Source organism: Typopeltis vanoorti, chromosome 4 (assembly GCF_054136105.1).
Source record: "Typopeltis vanoorti isolate ZY-2024b chromosome 4, IOZ_Tvanoo_1.0, whole genome shotgun sequence".
In the NCBI taxonomy this organism is placed as follows: domain Eukaryota; kingdom Metazoa; phylum Arthropoda; class Arachnida; order Uropygi; family Thelyphonidae; genus Typopeltis; species Typopeltis vanoorti.
This window is the reverse complement of record NC_143552.1, coordinates 18869067-18896514: the sequence shown is the minus strand read 5'-3', so window position 1 is coordinate 18896514 and position 27448 is coordinate 18869067. Positions and strand designations below refer to the sequence as shown.

Here is a 27448-nt window from a genome sequence, read left to right as displayed (position 1 = left end):
GTGGCGGCACGAGAAGATTGATGTGGTTAGGTCTTAAATCCCGCTGACCTCAGGTCTGTGGACATAGTTGGTCGATAGTCACTGCTTCGATTTTTATCCGGTGGGTCGAAGTCATGCACGTGCATGAGGCTTCCGACACGACAAGTAACACGGTTGACACGATTTTCTTATTTTCATTTTTTAAAAATATTTCTTTAGACATTTGAATAGAAAGAAAATAAAACGGGGTAAGGCTTCAGTATGACTTGACAATAAGTAAGACTTAACTGAAATAGGAATTTATTATGAGGATGGACTGATCGTGGAGTCGATTACTTGATTTCCCACACGGTTTGTGATTCGAGAACTGTTGACCTTTTAGTGAAGGACCGCAATGAATAGAAATTAGACAAATTGTAATTATGAGTTGCCAGGAATAGCAAACTAATCAATCATTTGCAATTAGTGCATTCCAGTAATTAATTTAGATCACATTAGGGTGTCGTGCACCGCTATCTGAGAGAATTTGATTGCAGCAGGCTGGAATAAAAACCCAGAAGACTGCGAAATCGTATTCCCCCCCCCCCCACACACACACTAGTAAATCAGCAGTATCACACAAGAACACTTCATACATCTCTACTCATGCGATGTATACAATAATAAAAAAGAAGTAATTTCGTTTTAATGAAATACCATTCGAAAAGAGATTATCTTTTAATTCAAATATCTTTTCTTATTTTAACATATTTTGATAAACTTCGAGTATACTTCAAATGGACTGACAAAACAAATTGAACAAATTTTCGCTAAGAGTACGGCAATTAAAAAAAATGCAAAAGCTAACTGAGTTCTCGCGAAATGTTTGTAGAAGTACATTAAAGAATACTCGCATATTTCTTAACTGATTGGTTTCTCTTATTGCTTTGCAGAAATCCGAGGCGGATGAAAGAAGTCTGATTTAGATGAAGCAACGATGTTTGGGTTTCAACGCTAAAGCGCCACCTATTATTTAAATCAGCTGTGTTGTCAGTTTAAAGAGCAACGAAAGACAGAAATGGGATGAAGTAAAAATCTCTCTAAAAGACTGCTTTTAAAAGATTTCATTCTCTTATTGGGACACGTGATCACGCACGAGCAATGCATTACAACAAAAGCGACTGCTGAACTGATCAACGAAGGTTTCAATAATCGCCGAAAAGGATCAAAATCATCACTTTCCTTCATCCGCTGCGTGCTCGCTATCTTCGGAGACAATTTCGCACATGCGCGAGACCAGACAAAGTTCAGCTTCCGGCTCGTGACCTCTGTCACTCCCTACACGACACAGTGGTGCGGTAAAAGGCGGATGATCGCTGATAGTCACTCCCCCTTGCCTTACCATCATTCCGATAGTTTATTATTAAGTTTCCCTGACAAACCTCCTCCAATTACAGACGCCGGGATACCTCCGCTAACCAATGAGCTGTAAGGGAGATGTTGGACTGTCATTCAGCGACGCGGCGGCGTTGTCTGGCGTTTGTTTTCATCCGAGATGTCTGACATAGCACGTGGGGGGTTGTTCGTTTGCTTGTTTCACGCCTTCTGTGAATTCACGATCACGTGCTCTTGGGATGTCAAACAACACCGTCTTATCGTGATGGCAAAAGAAAGCGTCTGAAATTGGAAAAAAAGACTGAAGAGTTTAGGGAGTGTTTTCCGAGGAGAGTGTTCTCCCTCAAAAAAACCTTTTATATTATTGACTATGTTCCCCACTTTGTACGATGTCGTCAGAAATGCGAAACCCACGGCATTTCTTCCCCCTTTCTTACCCCCACTACGCTTTACTCCGGTGGGAGCTGGTGAGATGAGAAAACCTCCCGTCATGGCATCATCCTCTTGTTCTGTGCCCTCAGGACCGGCGTTTCTTCCCATCGCTGATCCGCCTCCCCCTCTACATCACTTAGTGTCTCAAACTTCAAACGGAGGTCAGCAACAGTTGAATATGTACGGTGGACCGAATCTGTGCTGGTCCAGAGTGGTGCAGAATCAGCTGCATCTAGCCCAGCAAGCTTCTCTGTCAGGTATGCCATAGTTAGAATTTTTTTCTTTCTTCTCAAAATGGTGTCATAAACGCCATAAATCGGTATACGAATCATCGTGGACTGATCAGTAAAGTTCAGGACTGTCCACACTTTAAAAAGATTTTTAGCTCACTTATACCGATCAACATTTATTTGCAAGTAGCGTGTTCGTAATCATCGATGGCTGAAATAATTCGCATGATTCTGTTATGTTTGACAATCGGTATTATTTTTGGAAGGCACTTGTTTCAGGAACGGATTCTGAAAAAGCCACATTTGTAAGTTCGAGATTATTAATATTTCATTACAAAATGAATATCAGTCACACTAGAAGTCAGTTTATAGGCACTGAGGTTAAAGGTGGTAAATGCAGCCCACGGATAGTCAGCACAGTTTGTTTCGGTATGCCAGGATATTATTTAGTTTTTTTTTTTTTTTTTTTTTATGTATTGGCAAAAATGAAATAAATTAAAACAGAAACTTAGTTTAATTTTTTACTCACAGGCCTTTCTTTGTTTATACATAAATTTGTTCAAGGTTAACAGTTATTAGGTTTCACTTAAATTCCATGTAAATGGCTAAAATGTGGCACTAAGTATGTATATGTACCGTTGAAAGACTTGTGGAAGGTTCTTAACGGTCTTTTCCAAAGTTGGCTTCTTAATTAATCTATAATAAATCATTTCTATATACCCGTTTAAATGAAAAATAGAAGAGGGTTCTTTCTCACTCGGTAAGAAGCATATCTACTGTTTCATCAATTTAAAAATATAGAGAGAATTAGTACCAGTCTTCAAATATTTTGTTATTCGATGGCGATAGGTGACTGTTAAAGCGAGTCAGTGCTTGAACTAATGTATGGGTACGTATTCGTTACTAAAGTCAGCAATAATGTTTCGTGAACGACATCGCTAGAGTAATCCATCAGAGAGAGAGAGAGAGAGAGAGAGATGTTTGCAGCCATTCAAACAACCCCAAAGAATATAGGACTCACCGCACATCATACGATATGTTTGGCACGCAATTCATGCCTCGATGACTAAATAATTAGCAAGGAAGAAGTATTTGGTACACTTTTTTTTTTTTTTATAACAAAATTGTTTAAGTTTAACTGCAGTACGTTCTGACCGAACCAGATTGTAAGGTTATGTAGGACACAAACACACACGAGAACTATGAAAAATTCTGCTGTTTAAGGTATTATTAATTTATAGCAATACCTTAAACAGATGTATAAATGGTTTTTCTAAACCACAAAATGGAAAGAGAGTCGACTGCTCCATCGTTTCCAGCTACACAAGTATTCATCCTGATTTTAAATTAACGATTCAAATGGAGCTACTAAAAGGAACTAAACAACATTGGAAATGATTAATCGTTATTTTTTTACTTCCTCTGTTCTGTAAGAACATTAAGTTGCATTCCTTCTACCTACTGTGCTTTCCTAATTATTATTTCTATATTATGATAAAGTGTACGTGTGTGTGTGTGTGAGAGAGAGAGAGATAAATATTGCTATTGTTTTATTGTAAACAAACTTAAAGATTTCAGCTAAGTCTCATTTTTTTTTTCGTGACTGCATTATCAATTAGTTCTGATTCTCGTTTTGCATTCAGTGAGGAAAAGCTCTGCCAGTTAATCAACCAAACACATCGACTTCTGAAACTGTATTTTTATCCCTGTTTATTGGTCACAGCAAATAACAGCGACCAATAAATCAGCAGTTTTGAATTATTAAAGAGATTTTGCACGTATTTAAGAAAGTTATTATTATTATTATTTTTTTTTCTGTAGTTTAATCCCATACTCACTACATACTTAACAAACAGAAGTGGCCAACAACAGACATGTCGCGACTCCACCTGGTTCATTACCGAAAAATTCGAAAACTCCACTTCAATCCCCCCCCCCCCCCTGGAATACTGTAGTTTTATGAAAATATACAAACGAAAGATATACAAACCTAAAGTGTTTTCCATTTTTCCCCGTCAGGCGGCGACACTTTACTGGTAGTTACAGCATTCAAAAAAGGGCTGCACCCTATCCGCGCTCACACTATACAACAATAAAGCATTGTGATTTATGAGGAAATAAGTTGTTACGTCAAATGACAGATAGCAGTGAGTTGTTTCCGTAGGAGGAGAATAATAATAGATCTTTCAAGCCTTCTTCCTCACAGAAACTGTATTGTTGGAGATCAGATCACCTGTGTGTGTGTGTGTGTGTGTGTGTGTGTGTGTGTGTGTGTGTGTGTGTGTGTGTGTGTGTGAGAGAGAGAGAGAGAGAGAGAGAGAGAGAGAGAGAGAGAGAGAGAGAGAGAGAGAGACGGGACTTTGTCAGGAGCACTTCAAGAATGCTGGAAATGTGGACATTGCCTTTGGATGGAACTATGCAAACGCGCAGGGTTCTCTATATGAACTGGAAGCTGCCAGAAGGGAGTGAAATCAGCCAAATGATTCCTTTCACATCCTGAAAGTCTGACAACATCATCCTTAATGTGAAGTACTCAGTCAATCAGATCATTCCTTATCGTTGACGTTGGTTTTCCCATGTTTGAATTTCTCGCTTGTACCGTTAACTGATCGTTCAACTTGACTAGTCCTTCCTCCCGCATCCAAGGGCTGTATTCCAGGAACGCAAAAATCGTCCATCACTTCATTGTTCATCTCGTATGGAGACGGATAGAAAAGTCGGCCTGTTTGAAATGCTGCAACTACAGTGTCGTCACCTACCGGAAACATTATAAAAAATGCAATAAGGTTCATCATTCGCTTTGGCATCTTCTGATAAAGATGTCCTTTCCACTACAATAGTAAAAATTTCGTTGTTTACTCTGTTCCTGTATTTTCGTCCTTTTAACATTTCAGAGATGCAATCAGCACCTCTACGGATGTCATTTGAGAATGGAAAAGCTTTTCTAATGAACTCACAAATTTCTCTAGCACCAGAATATTAACATGATACTCACGACGAACACTCTCCTTACAATGAAGCCGAGTTAATGTCAGTTTAAACGAATCTTAATTATCCAGAGTATCTCTCTCTCTCTCTCTCTCTTCACATATGGGTGATTATACAGCTCGCGTCTTTTTCAGCCTTTTTTGGCATATTGTTAGGTCATGCAGAACAATATGCCAAAGGATGCCCTTATAGACAAAACTTAGAATCGCTTTTACTCTGTTTGGTTCTTCCTTCTAAAGAAGATGGCAAAACAGCGAAGCGTCACATTCTCTCTGTGGTGCCAGCTCTCTGTTCTGCAAAAATTGCTACTTCTACGACATCTATCGGAGGAATTTCGATACGATGGCCTTTGTGAGTAACCAAGAATTATGGACTTAGACACGCTCTCGTAAGTTCCTTGAGAGCTATTGGTTTGCCTGTGAAAACTTTCATATTTCCAATTCCCAAGCGAGTTTTACTAAATGGTACTTCGGCTACACATAATAATTAAATTTCACGGATTGAAGAGCATCAAGTGGTATCTTATGCTACCTTCCCAAAAGGACTTTGGATGCTTGAATATAAGCAATAAATAGAAAAGGAAAATTTTCAAACCAAATCAGAGAACCAGAAATCGTCTAAGAAAGAAGCCCAAGTTAGACAGGGATATCGATGGTTTTGTAATGTCTCCCGTTAGATTCCTTGATAATAGCATAAAATGACTTTAAAATTCGGAGTGAAAACGGAAGTGAAATTAATTATATCGTTAACAATCACACTCTAAAAGTCATGAAGCTGAAAAAATCCTTTAAATTGATTTAAAATAACCCAGACCTAGATCATTATTCCTTGTGTTGACTCAGACTCTTCTGCTACTTCCAAGTGATCACTTGGTTGTGTTGCTTTCAAAGCAGCCTCCCGGTACAAATAAAACAGCTGAATGCCATGAAAGAGCACACGTACTGCAGGTGAAAGTATTTATAACTTTGGTCTACTGCGTGTGATGGCCTTTGGCCTACTACGGTCAATATTTCTTATATTTAGTTGTCCACAGACGAAACAGCGGGATCTCAAATCAACGCCTGCTCATTCAAAGTGTTTGTTCTTGTATCACTTTGCTCATTTCTACAACAAGGAAATGAAATGGTATGGTATGTTAGGGCCCGCAGCGTCCAACGTGAGTGCATCATCTGACTCATCTTTATTACTTTTTTTATTATATAAAAATATTAAAAATATAGTTTAGAATGTGCGATGTCATGTAGAAGGTTAGACGTTTGGTATTTTTATTCACCAACATTTCATTGCTAAAATTTTAATTACTGATTTATTTTTATTAATTGTTTAAACAAACATGGTTTTCCACGTTCCTTTAATGAACTAAATAAATTATTTTTATAAGAATAACAAATAGAGGTATTAAGAAAATATACTTTAAAATGAAAATCTGTTAAGTCAGTCGTGAGAAAAGTAATTGATGTGTTTCTCTTCGCTATTTTGTGTCAAGATACAGACAAAGTAATGCTTGATTATGGTTGCTTTGGGGATAAGCAACTAATCCCAAGAGAATATGCCATCTTAACTAGTGTGTGCTATGGCGGACTTGTCTGTTTTCCCTGATGGAGAAATTCTGTCACCCTCATGAGCTAAGGATGCTTCGGGATTTCTGTTAGATAACTATTCTAAAACGGTTCTCTCTCTCTCTCTCTCTCTCTCTCTCTCTCAAAATAACCAAGTAACCTAAGACATATCGAAGACCACTCTAAAAATATCCCCAAATTTAATGAAGATCGACTCCACATATTTTACATGATGCCGGAATATGCAAATATCATTTTGAATTATGTGCCTATAAAATGATTTACATAAAGTCAAATAGTGCAACCTACTTTCTTATGCTGCTGTAAATTCGTTTTCCCAGATTATCTGTCTAGTTTTATTTTTAAATTAAATTTGCAGCGGTGAACTTTTTTGGGGAAGTTTTTATTGTAAATTACGATGCCTTCAGGACTTCCAGATTAATCCAAAATCTCAGAGTTTATGATTATAAAAAGTGAAAGAAAATATTCAATGACAGTCACATTTTCTTTCATCTATTCAGAAATGATTTTTGTTCTATCTATCTACTCAGGCAGCTTTGCTTCACTTCGTTAAGTTAGGTATGCGGCACGAACCTAATAATGTGTGGTATGCAAATTATGGTTTCCATAATTTGCATATCATACGCCGTTCTGAGGATTAATGAATAGAAGACAAATGCTGATCGGCACAAAAATAATCCTCAATGTACCACGCTGTCAACTGGAGCATATGGCTTTATTTTCCCCCCAAGGCATTGTACTGCAGTGATGGGTCTGGGGGTGCTATTCTTGGTAATAGATTATATATTAGCATTGGAAACAAAATGGGGCAGCGGAGAGAACAATAACAGACGCACCATGGCTGATTTAGTCAAAAGTCGCGTATTATGTATTTTTCGCTTGAGAGAGAGTGACCCCATGACGAATCGGACTTAAAAACTCTTCATAGCCTTATAAAATTCCAAATATTAATACAAATAATCGAAGCAATCGTAAACCAGACTTAAACAAATAACAAGAATTTACTACTTTTCGAAAAGAGATTAATTTAAGAATATTTATCGAACACAGAACTTCATTTGAGAATAGCTAACACAAATCCCAAGGCAATGTTTTCTCATGTGGGTGGCAGGATTTCTTCTTCATTTCTGAAGGAGAAAACAGACAAATCGGCCGTAGCGCGCACGCACGCACACACACACACACACACAGTTAAGAGACATGGCATATTCTTTTAGCCTTAGTTGCCTTGACTTATTCCTAAAACCATCTCAAGCAACCATTCCGGTACACCGAGAGTGAAAAACTTATTTCAGAACAGGCACATGAAGTCGAAGTTCTGCTGGCTTGAATTAGCGCTTATAATAAACACTTCGTGGCTTATATGGAAGCATCAAGCAAACACATGCTCAGATGAACTACAATTTCAGCTATTTGATCAATATTTATAGGGAACTGAGTCACAATAATTTTATTACGTCTTTCACTTTGAGTAGTACCGAAGAGATTCTCAAGTTGATAAAATATGCAATTGGAATTAGTAATACACGAACATTTTTAAACTAAAATATTAGTAAAAAGAATAAGATTACGCAAACGACTTTTTAAAAGTATTTATGGAAAATCTTCGAGTTCCAATCGTACGAATAGGATGCCATTGAACCTTCACTCATTTTCTGAAACCTCAAGTATCAAACATAAGATCTGTCTGAGATGGTTGGTTTTGTCACAATAACTGTATTCATTATGGTTAGCAATGCATTGGATTGCGTGCTAGTTAACTCTAATAAAGAAAAACTAAAAAGAAAAAAAAAAAAACAGAAAGGCCCTCTAGTTTTACTCAAAGGTAACAAGAGCATTTTTTTAAAGTATATTAAATTTCAGAATAGAGAAGTCTGTGAGTAGGTGACCATCTTTCCTTGATCTGCACTAGCAAGACAACATACTTTACAACGAAAATTATTTATTTTTCTTTTGTTTAATATTTTTGTTTATTTATTTATTTTTTACGAAGTAGTTAATCCTCTACACCAGCATTTTTGTACTTCCTATGTCTATGTATGTAAGTATTATGACAGCATTTAAACACTGAATATATAATTTGTAATCATGAATATAAGATATTTTTGTTTTAATGTAATGCTATATTTATATTACACGTTCTGTTTTATATAATGTAATCTTCATCTCTTTTTTGTTTTAAATTCTTTTGTTTCATCATGATTATTTACACTTTTTTTTTTAAATCACTACTTCCTCCATTCCTAAATTTGCGATAGTATTGATTATATAAAATGGTGCTAGAAACTGAATATCAGCTAAATTAGAATTCGTATAAAGAAAGAGTATCAGGAGTATATTATGCAACAATTAAAAATAGTTAAAAACGTTGAATTAGAAAACCTTAAAGAAATAATAATAATAATAGCCTTTTTATGTCTCGGTGGCATAAAATCAGCATTCTGAAGAGGCAACCAAATCATTGCTTAGCTGCGATTAGAGGAGTATAGTGGATTTCGGGAACATTATGAAAATAAATAGTAAATAATAGTACGGAATAATACAACAAAAACGACACTACGAAAAGTACCACCCATTTTTCTGACAGTTCATGCAGAGTTCGTTGAGTACAATGTGGACAATAACCGATAGCGGCATTGGAGCCTCCACAGCTCCAATTATAGAAGTTATAGAAGAATTCGAACCGGGTTCGAATCCGCCTATGGCGTAGTGAACTTTTATCAGGTCTTTTCGATCAAATCAGTTAGCCGGTCTCATACGGAAGCGGCGGGTATTTCACTTGAAACTCAAAACAAGCAAACTACCTCCTTAAACACACGGATCTACAGGTATAAATTCTTGCTCTTAGAGGATGCAGCAGAGGAGAGTGACGTGCGGCTGCTTTAATTCGTCATGATTCCTAATCAGGGAATTCTACCCACTTTAAGAGACAGATGGGTTGAAGAAGAATAATAAGAGGCATTGCAAATATAATGCTTTTATACTAGCAAACGAAATAGACGTTTAAGGCAGTGTTCTCTAAGCTCTCTTCATTTTATTGTTGGACGATTAGTACTTTTATTTATTTCGCCTCAATGAGATAACAGGACACAAGAATTCACCAATGGGATTTGATGTTGATTACCACATTGTGAAGGGAGGGGGAGGATCCTTCGATATATGATTCATTGAACAATTGATTAAATTAGCAGCCAATTCATCCCATGCCACTGATCATAGAACAGATTACTAAATAAGGAATTTTAAATCTTATCAAAACTAGTTCGCTTACAAGGTCATGAAAACAGGGCTTCCATACCAAATGGTTGCTACCGGAATGTATTCCTTGTGCATGCCTTCGTTTTGGTTGTAATTACGACCAGAGTTATTAAGACTATGAAAGAGCATATTACAGTGTTGTTAATTGTATTTTTCAGTTGGTTTTCTGTTTTGTAAAAAAAAAAAAAAAAAAAAAAAATCGAAGCTGTTGGAGGAATCATCTTCTACCTGCGCATAAGGTCTGTCATTTCACTGTTCAGTCTTAGACGAAAATTGGGCTAAAGTGTTTTCAAGCCTGACGGCATAGGTCACGACATCCTTGCTACTGTACTACGAAGGCCCTGCAATTTTGGTAATTTTATTTTGTAACATCTTTGTTTAAAGAATAAGAATTTAGAAAATGCTAGTCAACACCTTTTATTTAAGGGGACGTTTGACTGGTCATATCATTGGATGTATTCTACGAAACCAGCATCTGGGTCAAGTTTTTTTATGTTTTATTTATTTTTTTATTTTTTGCTTCTAATGTTTTTAAAGAGAACAGTTGTTTATAATAAAATATTATTTGCTTAAAAGCGCAGTGAAAACAAGGAGAACTCCAGTAATCATTAAAACAAGAGATCATTCCGCAGCTGAGAACAAAGCAAGCGCTTTCGCAGCTCTGCAGTTATTACAACGTAAATAATAAAAACAAGTCGAGAGATTTATATGAGAACATGGCAATATTGGACTCACTGGGAGCAGTTAATATTCCAAAGGAAGCATTTAAAATCCACGCTGAAGTATCTACTGCTCATGTATCACTCATGCAATGAAAAAAAAAAAAGATCTTTCATATAAAACGATACTTTTATATGATTTTAATAAAAACTGAAAGTGCTCGACAGTTTTGTCCTGCGAGTCTCATTTTATTTCATCCGTTTCGCCTCACTCGTATTAGGTTTCAAAGTCCATACTATCCTGAGTTGTTTCATGCATGCGGATGGACGAACAGACATGAAGTAGTACGAAATACCCTTACGCTTGCTGTTCAATTCAATTCTACACTGAATTCTATTCTTGAGTCTCCTGAGTTGAGTTCGTGTCTTTTAAGCAGCGCAACATCCAGGCAACTTCGATGTCGGAAGTTTTATTCTTAGGCCTCTGAACAATTTCCAACATTTAAAGTTTGGAAATATTTTGCTATGAAAGAAACAAAAATAGGTATTTAATACTCTTTCATTCAATAGCCTTACATCGTCAAATTGAAGTCTCCTAGATTTTTCCATCAACAATTATTTAATATAATTGTTTTATACAACCATACATTTTTCAATGAATGCAGCTTGCAATATATTCTAACAAAACTGTATGTTTTCCTTTTTGCAATTTCAGAATATATTCGTATGACTCATGAATTCAGAGATTTTAAAATGCGCTTGCACAAATAAAGTTAATTAGCCATGGGGACAGCGATATAATAATTGCTTATCAAGGTTAAGATGTGGGATGCTGTATCGAATACAAAGAACAATTTATGAATGTCAGCACACACACCACAGAAACGTAGATTTACTTTGTAAAAATATAAATTCGAGTTTTGATATTCCTTCAGTAAGCAGTTGTGGATGAAGCTTTTTTGATGTTCGGACGGTCTTATACGTAAACCAGCGGAATAGCATTTGAAGGACTGAGCAATGAAAGCCGAGTTTTGATTAATCTGGCCGTAGTCTTGTCTTAAGAATTCCATTACTTTTCTTAAAGAAAAATTCTTAAACTTTAAGATGGGTCTTTAAAATTAATTTTTAATGCCAAAGATCCACTTCTTTTAGATTAATCACAACACGTGAAAGCAGTATCGTGGTTTAGATGGATTTGCGTAGCAGTAGTTAAGCCTTTTAGATTAAAAAAAAAAAAGAAAGAAAAACCTTTGTGGATGCATCTTACGAAACTTTATGTTCATACAATGACAATTTCGAAGTTACTGACGGAATTAAATTGTAGTGGACAGTACACTTTATGTACTGTCCACTGGAGGAATATAAGAAAATGTTTGTGTGTCACAAGAGTAAGATGTTATGGAGAGAATATGAAATTAAAATATTCTGAAGATAAAATTCTTAAAATTATCTGTCTTCTATTGAACTTTCTAAAATTCGTTTGCGAGATGCGAGTGAAGTAAACGAGACGTCAACAACTTTGATTCACTATGTTCAGGAATTTGTACCCTCCCTATTGACTTGCTAAGAAAGCTGCGAGTTGTTTTCTGTTAAAATCGACAAAACCATCTTGCAATCGTCCAGATGTTTTTTTTTTTTTTTTTTTTTTTTTTTTTTTTTAAGAATTATTAAATGCTGTTTCTTTAATTGATGTGGTGGTGGTTTTTCCCTTTCAGTCGTTTCCGATCGTAGGTGACTTTGTAGGCATTTCCCACAAAGTATTCCTGGTGAGATTCTTTACAGGGTATTCCACATTGCTTTCCCCAACTCCCCAATTTTATCCGGGCTCGGGACCGGCATATGGCTGGGACGTATTCATGATTGTAATCCGTGTGTGTTCACGGGGCCGGTTTGCCTGTTCTGGGGGATGAAAAACCCGAGTTTCAGGGTAAAAAAACCCTACCTCCGTATGAGACCGACTAACTCACCTTTCGTCGAAAGAGATCAGATAAAGGTTCCTCACGTCTTGAACGGGAATCGAACCCAGGTCTTTCCGAACAAAAGGCTTCGTCTATACTGACTGAGCTACGGAGGGGCTTAACCGAAGTGAAAAACACAATAAAAAGGTAAGATTCAGAGAATTTTGAAACCGCATTTGAAAAATATAAAAAGCATCAATTCTCTTGTGAGACATACAAAGATCACGGACTCAAATTAATTATTATACCAATTTGCACCACACACGGACGACCACACGAGATTTAAAACCGAAAAAGAAGTTTCACTTTTTAATCAATTCAATCAATTCACATTCCTAACGCGATGGAAACATATCTCATCTACAAAACACACTTAAATATCTGTTATGAAGAGAAAATAATGAAAATGCCAAAAGGTAAACGTATAAAACTGGAAGATCTGAGAAAGGAATATCGAATGTGATGGAATGAAATTCACAAATAAAAACACCAAACAGAAAAGAGATCAGAACATCACAAATCATGAAATAATGCACTCCTGTAAACGAAGGAAAGAAAAATATTTACTTTTTTAAGCGACGATCAGTAAAAACTACATGAAAGGAATTGCATATTAAAATTATAAGTTAAAATATAATATTATTATATATAATAATAAAATATAATAATAATATCAGTAACGATGGAATAGACACATTAACTATATACACAAAAAACGCGCATATTACACTTTAAAATGCGTTACTTACAAGAAACGTCATTTACAAATCCGCAAGTGAGCCTACACAAGTGTTTTTCAAACTACGGATCGACCAACATTTTTTAACAATTAAATATAATACAAAATAGAATGTATCTTCTAGATTTCGCAGCTTTAACACGTTAGGTAGTGTGATATCCCGCGTTCCCCTTGATGGTATATTATGGAACTCGCTTGAGAGTATGTCTTTCTGCGTTGAATAGACACACTTTTTCAAAGTTCTAAGTACATATATACGAGTACTCATGCTAGTTTGAATGTTTTCGATTCAAATTAAATTGCAAAATTAGTATTGGCTTAATGCATAGTATCTGTGCATTATTTGTTATCATAGTCGTTTATTATTATCCAAAATCAGGTACTACAATATCATTATCCAAAATTAGTGGTACGATAAAGCTACCTGGGTGCAAATGCATTTGCAGTCTGGTGGGAGGGGATATTTCTCACTATACACGGACGATTTCATTCAACTTCCGAAAGAGTAGGCATTGAGAGCAAAGTTCTGCTTATTCCTATGAATAAAACTGGACACATGTTGTTTGGGAAGCGCACCCGTGGGAATAAATAAAATATTTCTTAATTTCTGTTTTTTTGTTGTTTGAAGTTTTTTTATTGCAGTTAAATGTTTTTCATTTCTACCCAATGGAAAGAGCTGACCTTAGTAGTAAACAACACCAGGTCAACTCACAGCAAAGGTGGACAAGCCTCAGGCGCTTCGCCATCTTCCAAAAAATCAGCTTGGGAGCCGATGGAGCCCGTATCAGATATTAAACTGATAAGATAAGGTTTACACTTTTAGCTTCGCGGCCATTTGGTTAAGATAAGAATGTAAACTGCTTTCTGGAAAGCGGCTAAGTGCTTGAGGCTTGCTCCACCTTTGTTGTGAGTTTCCTCTATGCACAACCGCAGTCCCTTGTGGTATCGCTTTTCGACCTGCGTGTGTGTGGTTGTATCACACACACACACACATGTGAGATGTAAGATGCATTTTTTATTGCGGATCGCGGTAAGGAAAGTTTAACAAACATTGGTCTATACTGAGATATGATATGTCTTACCAAGGTACCAAGGTTCCGGACTGCAGTACTTAATAAAAAATAATAATAACGTATTACAGGCTGATGGCAACAACAGCTCAGGAGAGCCTAAATAGTACTCCTATTTTCCATCCATTAACACATACCAGAAAATATCGAAACGCGGTAACAATTCCATATCAAATTAGACCTCCGTATGTAACATACGTTACAAGTAATTATAATAATGCATATCGAAAAGCAACTCGTCAATTCCAATATACCAGACTATTAAATAAGCTTTCATACAACACAAAGAACGTAACTTCATATGCTTCCCTAAACAGAGCCTTGTGGTCTTTTATGCTCAACACCCGGCAGTAACAATGCCTGATTTTAAAGAAGCCACATGCGGGGAAAAAAAAAAAAAAAAAAAAAAAAAAAAAAAAAAAAAAAAAACATTAGTAGTCTAATTATATAGTCGAATGGCACCTAAAACATCTTGGTATAATAACTAAAACACTTTTTTTGAAGGTTAGTCAAGTGGGTTTTAATTTATTGTCCTACATGTTTCGCCGATTTTTGCTTCAGGGAATACAATTGGTAAGCTATATGCAGGTAACAGACTAGGTTTTAAAACTTAGTCTGTATATATATATATATATATGAAATCTAGGTGTATATGTAATGTATATGTACTTGTAAATACATTTGTGCTTATGTATATGTTGTAAATCTGATGAATAAATTTTGACTTTGAAAAAAAAAGAAAAGCTTCTTTAGCTTGATTTCAAAATTAACTGTTTCGTTTTTATTTCTTGAAAGAGACGCTTCAAGTCCCTTTCAAGAAATAAAAGAAATGCTAGTTATTATATACAGGATAGTTCAAACTTCCACGCACAAACTTTGAGGGGAGGTAGAGAACATCAAAATCAACTATATTCACATAGGAAAGCATGACCAGAAACGCCACCGGAAGGTACTAATAGGGACATAAAGAAACAGAAATAACACAAGGCAGTAACTAGTGTAAAAAACTTTATTAGGCGTAACTGAACACTTCAATAGTAGTTGGATACATAATATGGTTTCACATCAGGTGCTCAAAGTTACGACCATTAGCAGTGATGCATGCCTGACACCGACGACGCATTCCGTACATTTTCGAAAATACCTGGTGTTTCCCGGATATTAGCAGCGGCGATAGCGATTCTTGCCACGAGGTCCATGTCAGAGGCAACAGGCGTTTCGTACACCATGGCTTTAAGGGTTCCCCACAGAAAGAAATCAATGGGGGCCATGCGACGGGTCCACCACGTCCAAATCATCGAGCCCAAAGGACCTGTCCAAATACTGATGCCAAAATGAGCTGGAGCCCCGTCGCGTTCTGCTGACGCACAGCCATTGTAACATTGTTCAGTAAATCCGGCAGAACTTCTTCCAGAAAGGTCCGATATTTCTGGGAGTCCAGTCGGGGTGGTAACAGGTATGAGCCGACTCAACAGTCAGCGACGATACCTGCCCATACATTAATGGCGAAGCGTTGTTGTGTAGCACGTCATCGCACAGCGTGTGGGTTCTCATGGGCCCACACATGAGCATTGTGGTGATTAAAAACCCGTAAATGAAGGTGATTAAAAACGAATAAATGAAGCTTGATCCGTAAACAAAACATAAGTTAGAAAACCCAGGTCCACGGCACTTTTCTGTAGAAACCACTGCGCGTATTCCACACGTCGAGGATAATCTTCGGCCATCAGTAACTGGATCCGTTGCAGATGAAATGGATGTAAGGACTCAGAGTGCAAAACGCGCAATGCACTGGATCGAGATACTCCCATAGCAGAGGCAACGGCACGTGTGCTTGTCTCTGGATTATTGTCCATCGCATTCAACACCTCTTCCATGGCGAGATTTCGCGTCGATAGTGCCTGCCTGCGATCCTTGAATGATCCATAGTCACAAAAATTCTGATGCAAATGCGCAAACATTTGGTGATGCGGCACACGTTTGTTTGGGTACCTTTCGCGATACATTCGTACAGCGGCTCGTCCATTACTGTCAGCTAACCCGTAAACGAGGTGCATGTCTGCCATCTCAGTGTTCGTAAAACGACGCATGTTCTTCGTACGACGTTGAAAGCTTGAATGAGGAAGCCGCAATTGCTCACCTGGAGCGCTGGCGAACAGCGCCACCTATCACTTTCGGGTGGCGTTTGCGGTCATGCTTTCCTATGTGAATATGGTTGATTTGATGTTCTCTACCTCCCCTCAAAGTCTGTACGTAGAATTTTTAACCACCCTGTATACTGCATATGTTTTCTTTCTGTACTCAATTCCATTTTTCATTGTTATTATCTGCAATTGTCAAACTTATTACAATACCATATTATACAAGGATACCGTTTTCTTGCTACATTTTTGGGAATAATTTTGTTCCAAAATTCTTCCCACTCATTGCTGTCGGAAGAACAAGAATAAAAGTTGGAAATACATCAGAAAACAAAGAATTTTTGCAAAGCAATAATTTCAAAAATTGACAAAAATATTTATATATTTGGTTATTTTAAGTATATTCCAGTCAGTATTCAGTTCGCATCTTTCCTTATCTTACAGGATAACCAAATTTTTAAACAAAACGAAATTTCTCTTCTCGAAAACTTCAATCCTCAATCTTTCTTAGCGCAAATATAGACACAAGAGTATCTATAAATGATACTTCCTGTTTCATAAAATTGAACTAAGTCTAAAAAAGTTCCGTGTTTGTCTCTAGAGCAAAGCTTCCGTACTATGAAAAAAAAAAAAAATGAAAGTTAATAAAAATATAAACAAATTCTCGGCCTATCTAGGTCATGAATGTACTATAATTTACAAAAACCTTTTATGGGTGGCAGACATATATATATATATATATATCCAAAAACTTTTGATGTTCATTGTAGCGATCAGACAGCATCTGTTCGACTCCTCACAGAACAATTTTTCTTCACCTTAGTTATATATATTTTTTTAACTTATGCTCTCGGAAAAGCGAGAGAGAGTGTTGTGGATGTATTTCCCTTAACACTCTCGCTTTTCCGAGAGCATCATTTATTGAAGCTAGCATAAGAACTTATGCTAGCTTCAATAAGCTAGCACAAGTTCTTAACAATCGACTAAATGTCGCTTCATTACCCAAAGGGAGGAGGAAGAAGCGCTCTTTATTACTTCTGTTTCGAAAATCGGTCACTTTCAAGTTCTCACCATTGCGGCAGGCGAGCACATTCCAATGAAGTGCTAGATAAGAAGCAGCATTCCTGTTTATTTATTTTGTTCTACTTGCGCGTGCTATTGTCGATTTTACTGTGTTGCGTTATTTAAAACTTGTACCGAGAGAAGAAAATCTTACTTGTGTGCACCGAAGATCGAATACTTCTAGATTCGGCTTTAAAAAAAAAAAAAAAAAGCGGGTATTAGAAAAAATTCCTTTAGTCGCTGACTGGAATCGAAGGGGCCTTTCTTTCTTTCTTTTCTTTCTTTCTTTTTTTTTTTTTTTTTTTTTTGCAATCTAGCATCATGGAATTAACCTAGTTGTTAAGCAGGCCTTTATTTTATTTCTTAACTTTTTTACATTAAAAGAAAATTAGAAACCTAAATAATATAATCTAGGTTTTTCTAAGAAAATTAAATTTTTATAAAAACGAAAAAGAATATTTTATCTCAGAAACTGAAACAATTGAATTGCAACACTCTCTCTCTCTCTCTCTCTCTCTCTCTCTCACACAAATTAAATTTCATCAAGCAAATTCATTTAGGTAGCGAAAAACGGATTGCGATGGAATTCTGCCGAAGGAACTAAGTCTGCGAGACCACGCTAATGTATTTGTTAACTACGTGTGTTCTCCCCTATAGGTGCGTCTGTTTTCTAGAGATGGGAAAAAGAAACAAAAAAAAAGTTTCAGAAATGAAAAGCCGTGACATTTTCAAATGAAACCAGCTGCCGGTTTCACTTTTTCTACCTTCAGCAAAAAAGACTCTTATAAAGAATGGGATTTGCCTACTTCTTCAGCTCTTCATTTCAATAATTACTTATGAACCTACCCAAAATTCGTTTATGAATAATATAACCTTTCGACATGAGATTGTTATTGTATTGAATATAGGTTTTTTTTTTTTTTTTTTTTTGCCCCGTTTACTTTCTGTCAGGCTCTGATTGTGCAGCAGCACTCAGACCAATTAAATCTCAAAGAACTGATAAAAGGAGACTTCTGGGAAGAGTCCATGTCTTTTTAAGTAGTGCCAATTCTAGGCGGAAGGTTATATTTTCATAAATTCTCTGGTAAAATTCGAAACATTTTAAGTTTGTTTTACTGGCTATAACATTAACGGATTCTTCATAATATTCACCGATGTTACTTTACATTAATTTAATTAGTTATATATAATTAATATAGAATTTAATTATCTTATATGTTTAATTATATATTTACTGATAATTATATATCCCAATAATTATAAATTATAGGTCAGTGGCGGCCGGTGGAAATTTTAAGTTGGGATGATGCATATACAAAATAAGAAACATAATTCATTTTTTCCTAGTCAGCAACCAATTTATTAATAAGTAAATTTATTATTATTTATTATTATTACATATTAAAAATCTCACTTAAAAATATTTGAATGAGAAAATATAATTCTTTTCATATTTTCAACAGTGACACTCGTCGTAATTCAGCCTTTTATCTATAATAAATAAATAATTCTATGTTATTTTAACAGAAGAAAATAAGATTTACCAAGAATATTTCACCCTCACCACGAACACACACTAATAATAAAAGTTTCGTACCTCACAGAAATAAAGCGCGCCAGCATACAAGTTATCTGTAGCGACACTGCTCAACGAGCAGTGTTGGATTCACTTGTTACGTACAGTGACAAGTGCAAACGAATATCGGCGATTCTAGTAGGAACTCACCGAACCTGATAATTCTGACGCTGCATTAGATCGCAGTGCATTTGTTTCGTAATCTAAAGCGTTAATCGAACAATTCCAATTATTAACTATTCAATCAAGGTCAAAACATAAGCTGTAACCTTTAACCTGTTGTACTGCATTTATATAATGTTATAAGCATTGTTGTTATTTATAAACGCAAACAAAATTTAAATTTTTCGTTATCTTGGGGGTGCAGCAGTGTCGCAGTACTTATGTACGAGCCACCACTGCTATAGGGTCATAGTTTTACTCACGTAAAATTATAAACGTATAGTGCATTAGTCCGTGAGTGGGGTAAGGTTCATATTTTATTATAATTATTATTATTTACATAATTCGAAACTGGATTTTTATTCACACCAATTGAAGCCTCCAGTAAGCAAGATGTGGTAGGACATTGGGCGATGAAATTCATTTTTGTCCTATAGACATTCACAAACATCCAAATACCCATGACGGAATTCGAACCTACAGTTGTTACTTGGAGAGCGGAAGATGCTATTCACTCTACAAGAAAGCCCGCAACTTGGAGAGCATTCTGTAGGAAACGGGTGAAATACAGGATTGAAAAAGGAGGATACGGAGAAGAAATGACACTAATGTTAATCCACAGTACTTACGGGCCCTTACGACTTGTCCAAATAATTGGCTTTCATAGCCACAGTTTTATGCTAAAGTGATTAAGTCTTATTGCTTATTAAATATATATTTGTGTGTGCAAATAGCGCGTGTTCTTCTCTCCGGTCTGTTTTGTGGTCGGATGAAAAATCTAAGATCAGGGAAGGAAACCTATCATTCAGTAAGCAACTATCCACCTCCGTATGAGACGGGCTAGCTCATCTTCATTGAAAAGCCTTGCTAAAAGGTTCTTCGCGTTCCAGACGGGATTCGAACCCAGGTCTTTCTAACTAATGGACTTTGTCGTTCTAATGCTGTGTTAAGATTCTTTATATTTGACACCCTGGTTAGCCATCAGATTGGTATTAATTTTTTTTTTCCGTATATCAGTCTCACTCACGAAAAGTCTCAAGATCTGTAACACGACAGCGCCGTCTAGGCAAATGATTAGAGAGAAGAAAGGATTTTGTTGATGTGTTCCTCGAAGAGCTAGGAATTGTGGTCATCGGGGAAAATAATACGAGGAAGATTGTTCCGGAGAACTGCGGTAAACGGAATGAAAGATGAGAGTGAGAAGGAATTTGGCACGAACTAAATTTGGCGCTGAACTAAATATGGGTGTTGAACAGCAGCCGCACGTGTTCATATATGATTAGGGAAAAGTGGAGGAAATGCTAACAGCCAGGTCAGTGGAGTAGCATTCGTGGAAATACAAGACATAATGCAGTGTCCGTAAGAAGGACTGGAGGGAGTCGACGAGAGGGGTCATCTATTACGCGAATAGCTCTCCTCAATCAAGCATTGGGAGGGCGGTTAGGTTAGACGCACTATCCTAAATGTAAGCAAATATATTCTGATGTGGTGTATTTGAGAATTATAAAGAATTAGGAGTTGAGAAAAGGGGTATTTAGAAAGAAAAAGATTTTTCTTTCTAAATACCTCTCTAAGTGCTAACCCAAGACGAGTGATTCTGGTCGGTGGGCAGGATCACTCGTCTTGGGTTAGCCTTAAACACTGATCTAGCTATTCTTGAGAATAGCTAGATCAGTGTTTAAGGCATTGGTTAGAGAAGATCTTGAAGCCACTTCAGCACTTTGAGGTTTCATAAACGAAGCGGAATGGAGAGGGCTGTCACATTTGAAAATTTTTAATTATAATTGCAATAAAGAAACTTATCTGTAGGATGCTTATTAAAACAAGTCATGCTATGATTCGTACTTTTTCAATTTCCCAAAACACAAGGAAATAAATGAGTAATATTTATTCAAATACCATATATTTCGGCCTAAACATTTTAGGCCGGTGAAGGATAATTTAGTACAAAATAGAACGCGAACAGTTTATTGCTTAGAAACAGTGAGAACCGCTTGATGTTATATATTCGACATTATAAAGCGTTGAAGCCTTACTTCATCGTTCGAACTTGAATCGGAACGATTGCCTCCTAATATCAAAAGATATGGGAGAGTCTTCTTTTAATTACACATAACTAATTTTTTAATTAATAATACCACGTGTCTTCAGTTATGCTTTTGCGTCGTCTCACGTATAATATCAATCGCCTCTGACTGTTTCGAATCAATCCATTATCCGCGTTTTACTTTATATTAAACTACCCTTTGCCACAGATGATGGCCTGGAATTTTCAGGACGAAATGTATGGTCTTTGAGTAAGTATTATTCACTTATTTCCTTGATGGGTATCTGTTCAAACAAATCACACTTCTACTAACCTCCATAATCGCTGCGTCTGGTGGGTGTTAGTATTTTAAACATTATTTTGATATCTTTCTTGCCTCTTTCTTCAAATATAAGTAATACTTAAGTTATTCACTATTCTTACGCAAAAAATGCACTTTTATCCATCAGCGTTTGTCTGTTTGTATAGTTCTTATGCAGTCAAATCCTACCCAGGCAGGAGGCAAAAGAAAGTCCTGGCGACCTACATTTTCCGGCCATCAAGTTTACTTCCTCGAGAAAACGTTTGAAAGGACAAAATACGTAGCTGGACCAGAACGGGCTCGACTTGCTTATGTCTTGGGGATGTCAGAGAGTCAAGTCAAGGTAAGTTTATACTTAAAAAAGCATGAGCAGAGTGGTGGGGAGGATACGGATTTTTATTCTAAAAGATGTCAGGATTTATTCTTATGTATGAAATTAAAACGAGTTCTGTTCTTTCATTATTTAATGCAATAAGGTGAAACTAATCGATATAAATATTCGTTGAACTGCCTGTTTTCATAGTCGTCCAAACTCCATCTGTTAACATATCAAATCCATTTATTCTTTATTATTTGTGATCATAACAAACTGTCGGTTCTTGTTTTAAGTCTTACAAATTTCTGTGCCTAGTTTAATGCATCCCACTGTTCCGCTCAAAAATTTCATCTTTAATATTTTTTTTTTTTTTTATAACTGGTTTAGGTTTATCCACAATGTTGAATATTCTTAATCTCTATTTTCTTCTATTAAGGTTGGCATAAAATATCGTTCATTTGGTAAATTTATTATTAATTTTATGATTTGGATCTGTTTCTTCGGTGTAACTTAGATTACATCTAAGATTATTAAATTTATTCTTTTCGTTTGATATTTAAAACTAAACTATGCTTCTTATTGGTTCTCTTCCTTTGAATGCCAAAACTTTTTCTGATAACAATCAGTCCAAGTTGTATATACTCATCTCCTGTATTAGTCATTAATATTTCAATACCTGCATATAATAATATTATATTCTTTCTTTTTTTGCTATTACGGTATTTTTTTAAAAAATTATATTTCCAATTGCATTTATCAAGTACGAAGATTATTCCGTTTTAGCTAATATTTCGAAAAGTCTTTTCACAGAAATTAAACGGCTTTTTCTCCTTATAATCTATGAACAGGATAGATGAAAAAAAATAAAAAATAGAGTACTCCTGTTTACAAGTGACTAGAAATCAATACGTGAGCTAAGCGACTTTAAGTTCGATTTTTTTTTTTTTTACTAGATATTCTTCTATAGTATAGTTACACACTGTTGTAGATATATTTCTTATCTACCACCTAATTGACTTATTCCTCTACAATTTTAACATTTTGATTTGTCCTTTTCTGAAAAATAGACGATATGACAGATGATTTCCTTTTGCATGCAGCTCTTCTTGACTTCCATGTTTTATTTGGTGATCTTATATAACTGCAATCCGTCAAATACAAATAGTTTTTATTAATATCATATTTTCCCCATTTCTTCAAATTTTAGTTAATTCGTCTGTAATATCTACTAACTTATTATTATGTTGTTCGTGCGGTTAGCCTAGTGGCTTTGCGCTTCGCAACCATATGCCTAGGGAAGGAGTGTCCTAGGTTCGATTCTCGTCGACGACGTGAGGAGCTTAACGATCTTCCTCAGTCTTGGGCATGGACAGCAGGGTTTTTTCCGCCAGTTTATCCGTGGGTTTTTCATCCCGTAAACACACACGGATTATAGTCAGGAATACTGACCCAGCCATTGGTCTGATTCGTCAACTATGCCGGTTCCCAAGCCCGGATAAAATTTGGGGGACTGATGGTGCTGTAAATTCCCGTACAAGGGAACTCACGGCCGCTGTATCATGATACGATAATTAATTAATTATTATGTTGTTTCGTAAATTTTCATGATAACTGTTCCATTCTTTTTTTTTTTTTTTTTGTTGTTGTTAAAATACAGTCATTAACAGATCTCAGTTTGTTGTTTAATTTTATATGTTGACAATATGTTTCATATGCTGATGCGTTCTGCTAACTCTATTACCAGTAGGCTCCTTTGTATAGTTTTTTTTTATCAAAAGTAAAGTAAATTAATAATAAAAGTAATAATAAATAAATAAACATAAATAATCAAAAGTAAATAAGAATCGTATCAATAAGAAAGTGATCATCTTTTATTGTTTACACCTGTATTCTTCCATTGTTTCTGTATGGATTTTTTTTTTTTTTTTTAATCTTCAGCCATTGTACCGACCAGTTTACTATGTCTAAATATAAATTATTTAGAGACAGTCATCTTAAGACCTAATTAATACCTGCTCTCTGTCTGTTTTTTCTTCAACATAGATGGCGCCTAATTAGGACTATGACGAACACATAAGCCTTTCTGAATGAGTTTGTGAAATTTCTGCTTCTTTTTCTTTATTTTTTTTTCTGAAGCAAAGAGTAAATATTCGTCATGATTCTTCTTTGTATTTTAAATCTCATGTCAACTGTTCTTTCGTTCTAGTATTTATAGCACTTTTTTTTTTTCACTTTTTAGATGCCATCAGTACAGTCCTACACTTTTGCCATCCCTTGCAGTTTTTTTTGCTCTTGAGTTTCGTTCTTCAATCCCGTGTTTGTTTTCCTTTTTTGCTCCGTATGGTGGCTGCTATTAATGCTAAATAATCAAGCATATTGCTTGAATATTTTCTCTAATTAGCGAAAGCCTGATGACAGGAAGACTGTGGTACTGGATCTCCATTCAGCATTTTTTCTAAATGGTTGTATCAATCCTTCTTCTGAGCCTCGGTCGTCACATCCCAGTTTGTTTATGCAAGTTCATAGGGCCGGATACGTTGGCGCTTGTAGTTATGTACACATACCGATCGCTGAATTACGAACTTTTATTTTACGTATAGGCATGTGACTGCTAATACTCTTCAATTCCAGGCGCATAGTTCGGGAACAGCCTTCATTAAATGCTTCGGTCAATTGCTGCACACAAGAAGTTCTGTTTGTCTGTACAAGCCTTCTCAGACGAGGGCGATCTTGTTCCTTAAAACTGCGGTCTGATCTGAGGACCACAGTTACGTCTGTTAGACAAGCAACGTGTATTATTTTTCCACTGATTAAACACTCTGGATATCTTTCCCTTTGAAAAACCATTTAGTTTTGCTGTTTTCAAAATCGTGGCTTTAGCCAGACGGGTAACCACAATAATCCCTTTATCGAACTCAGCAAGATCCTTTTTTCCACCCATTGTGATCAACACTATCAACCACTACTGACCAGCAGCGTTCTTAAATAGTTGCCTAGAACACGTGGTGACGTACATGACCAAGTATTTTGCATATACTCTGCGTAAGTGACATTTACGTATATCTGCATGAAGATTTCATTATATATCATGAAGATATATAATGAATGCTAAATAATAATAAGCTCAATGGATTTCATATATAAAGTGTAGCCGAATGAATACTAATGTTGAAATTGTTCACATTTTTTGTTTGTTTGTTTGTTAGGATAGGGTGGTTTATCACAATAATTATGAACATCAATTGATTTCTAAAATGGTGTTACGTATACGATAAGAGTTAATACCACGTGGTGCACGATGCTTACTCTCCCAGGCAAGCAGTGCAAACCATCACAAAAGCAACAGGTCAGGTCTGGTGAATTTTCCCTCTGAGGATGACGCCTATCGGAAAGAATAGCGGGAAAGTGGATGAACTTATTCTTCGGACTCTTTTTTTCTTTTTCTTTCTTTTTGCTATCAATCCACTTGGGAAAGTGAGTCGCGCATAACCACCACCAAACGATACCTTTTCGAGCGGGTAATAAAAGACGTCTACTTCTTTTTCGCACGTGCACGTTAAAGACACTGGAGAACAATGCGAGGACTGCATGTGGTGGCAGTATAGGGATGGCCGCTGCTTTTGTGTCCCGCGATGACAGGTAGCCAACGGCGAGGACAACTTTTGTGTGTGCGTATACCTAGAGAGAAGGTGGGCGCGGTATTGCCGTCAAAAAGACGATTGTATAAAAGGAATGCTGGGATTATACTCTACCCCCCCCCTCCCCGAGCCTCTGCCCTACTCTTAGAGTCAGCTGGTCGTCGGTGTAACACTGATGCTTCTTCGAATATCTCCCTAGCGATGCGACCTTTTTTTTTTTTTTTTTTTTGCGTGGACACCTTCCGATACGTAGGATTAACGCCAAACTAGCACCTGGCTGCTTTGTTTCTGTGATCACCCGTTAGAGACACGTACGACGGAGCTGAGATGTACCTCTGCTGACCTTCATGTTGTTTGAGTGCAATAAACGCAGAGGCGATGTGATGGTGGAGTAAAGTTGAGGGAAGGAACCACAGACAATAAAGTTGCAATAAATTCCCACTTGTTGCACCACTAGGATAAGAGGTTTTACTTCTGTTTACCCTTCACCTTCGGTCCGCCCACAGTTCAGGGAGATGACCATAATTTTCCTTCACACGTTCCTTCACGCTGCTAAGTTATGTCAGCCATTTTATCATCGGCAGAACATGAATAACTGGAAGAGAATAAGTAACTTTTGTGGCTGGTTAGAGCGCCCTCAAGCGTCAAATAATAACATTACTCGATCAAAGCAGTTTATTTCGTTTGCATTTTTTTTTTTTTTAAATAAAAGCTTCAGTTTAACTGAAATGAAGAAAATACTTTGTAGCGATAAAAAAAATTAGAAAAATGTGAATAACTTACCTAAGCTTAAAAGTTTCATTGTAATCTTTTAATTAAGAACGATCATTAATTTTATTTTTAAGATGTAATTTGCTTTCGATAATTAAAACTAATTATATCAGAGAAAGAATTCTTTTATGAAGAATTGTTTGCATTCACATGAGATTCAAACATTTCACATCTGATGATTCCTTTAGTGATCTTGGGGAAGGGGATGGCAGAAGAAATATCATATGGTAATAATCATTTAATATCGTTAAAGGTTAAGTTATTACGTACAACTGCGAGCAAGTTTATATCCGCTCACCCATTAAACTCCGCTCAACATAAAACGGTAAAACATTATAGCCAAAAAACATGAACACTCCCAGATTTATTTATTTATGAAAAACCTTTAAAAGACCTCCCAATCAGCACGTTTTCTTTCTTCCTTATCACAATCTGAAGTTATGAAAAACATATTCTCGTGACCAGATCACAGCATCCTAATTGGCGAAGGAGAACCTTCATTAATAAAATTATCAAAATAACTGCGTCTTGTTGTAGTTGCTGACGTCATTTCCTTTTAACACATTCACAAAGTAATGGGACAACACTTGACTCAAATTCCTAATGAGGGAGTTTGATGTGCACGAGAGGCGTTGGCATTATACAAGGTGAATATAAATGATTTCAACGGCTACAAAACATGTATTTACAAACTTATAAACTTACCAATGAATTCATTTCTTGTTATATTTATTTATTTTCCCAGTAAAATGACTACAGCTGTCCGTCGGTTCTATCATGAGTGGAGATGGTCAATCTTTTTCTTTACCACGACTTAAACACTAAAAAGTATTTTCGATAGTTTCACCAGATGCATGTTTAGAATTCCAACTGCGTATGTGCCTTGGCTGGTATGTCTGTTTATGTTCTGTTGAAAATATTTTTGGCATATACAGTTCCTAGAAATTACTTCTTTTACTAAAAAAATAGTTGCAGTTACTACAAAACTTTGCTCTGGTGATAGAAATTTTATGTGCGGAACTACTTTTAAATGTATCGAATGATCAAGTTACTAGAGTATCTAGCTAAAACGTGCCAAAGTGATGCGTCAAAAAGACACTGGTCAAAGCTCTATCTGTCGCAGACCAGCTACACATGAGGTCGAACAAAAATGCATTGAAATTAACT

At 36.2% G+C, this 27448-nt stretch overlaps 1 protein-coding gene and 1 non-coding gene across 3 annotated transcripts in view; one reads left to right on the top strand and one right to left on the bottom strand.

Annotated features, from left to right (window-relative positions):
- Nucleotides 1–27448, top strand: part of LOC150107140 (homeobox protein Nkx-6.3-like) — a 162641-nt gene that overhangs the window by 122066 nt on the left and 13127 nt on the right. The window contains exons 3-4 of one of the 2 annotated variants that reach the window (XM_090391019.1): nucleotides 912–2042; nucleotides 21724–21899. In XM_090391019.1, the coding sequence (XP_090247145.1) occupies nucleotides 1724–2042; nucleotides 21724–21899 (495 nt within the window). In that variant the 5' untranslated portion in view covers nucleotides 912–1723. The remainder of the gene's footprint in view (nucleotides 1–911; nucleotides 2043–21723; nucleotides 21900–27448) is intronic. The other variant, XM_090391020.1, reaches the window with a different exon arrangement.
- Nucleotides 13864–14049, bottom strand: LOC150107141 (U2 spliceosomal RNA). The gene has a single exon (XR_016548275.1). It is a non-coding gene; the product is annotated as a U2 spliceosomal RNA (small nuclear RNA).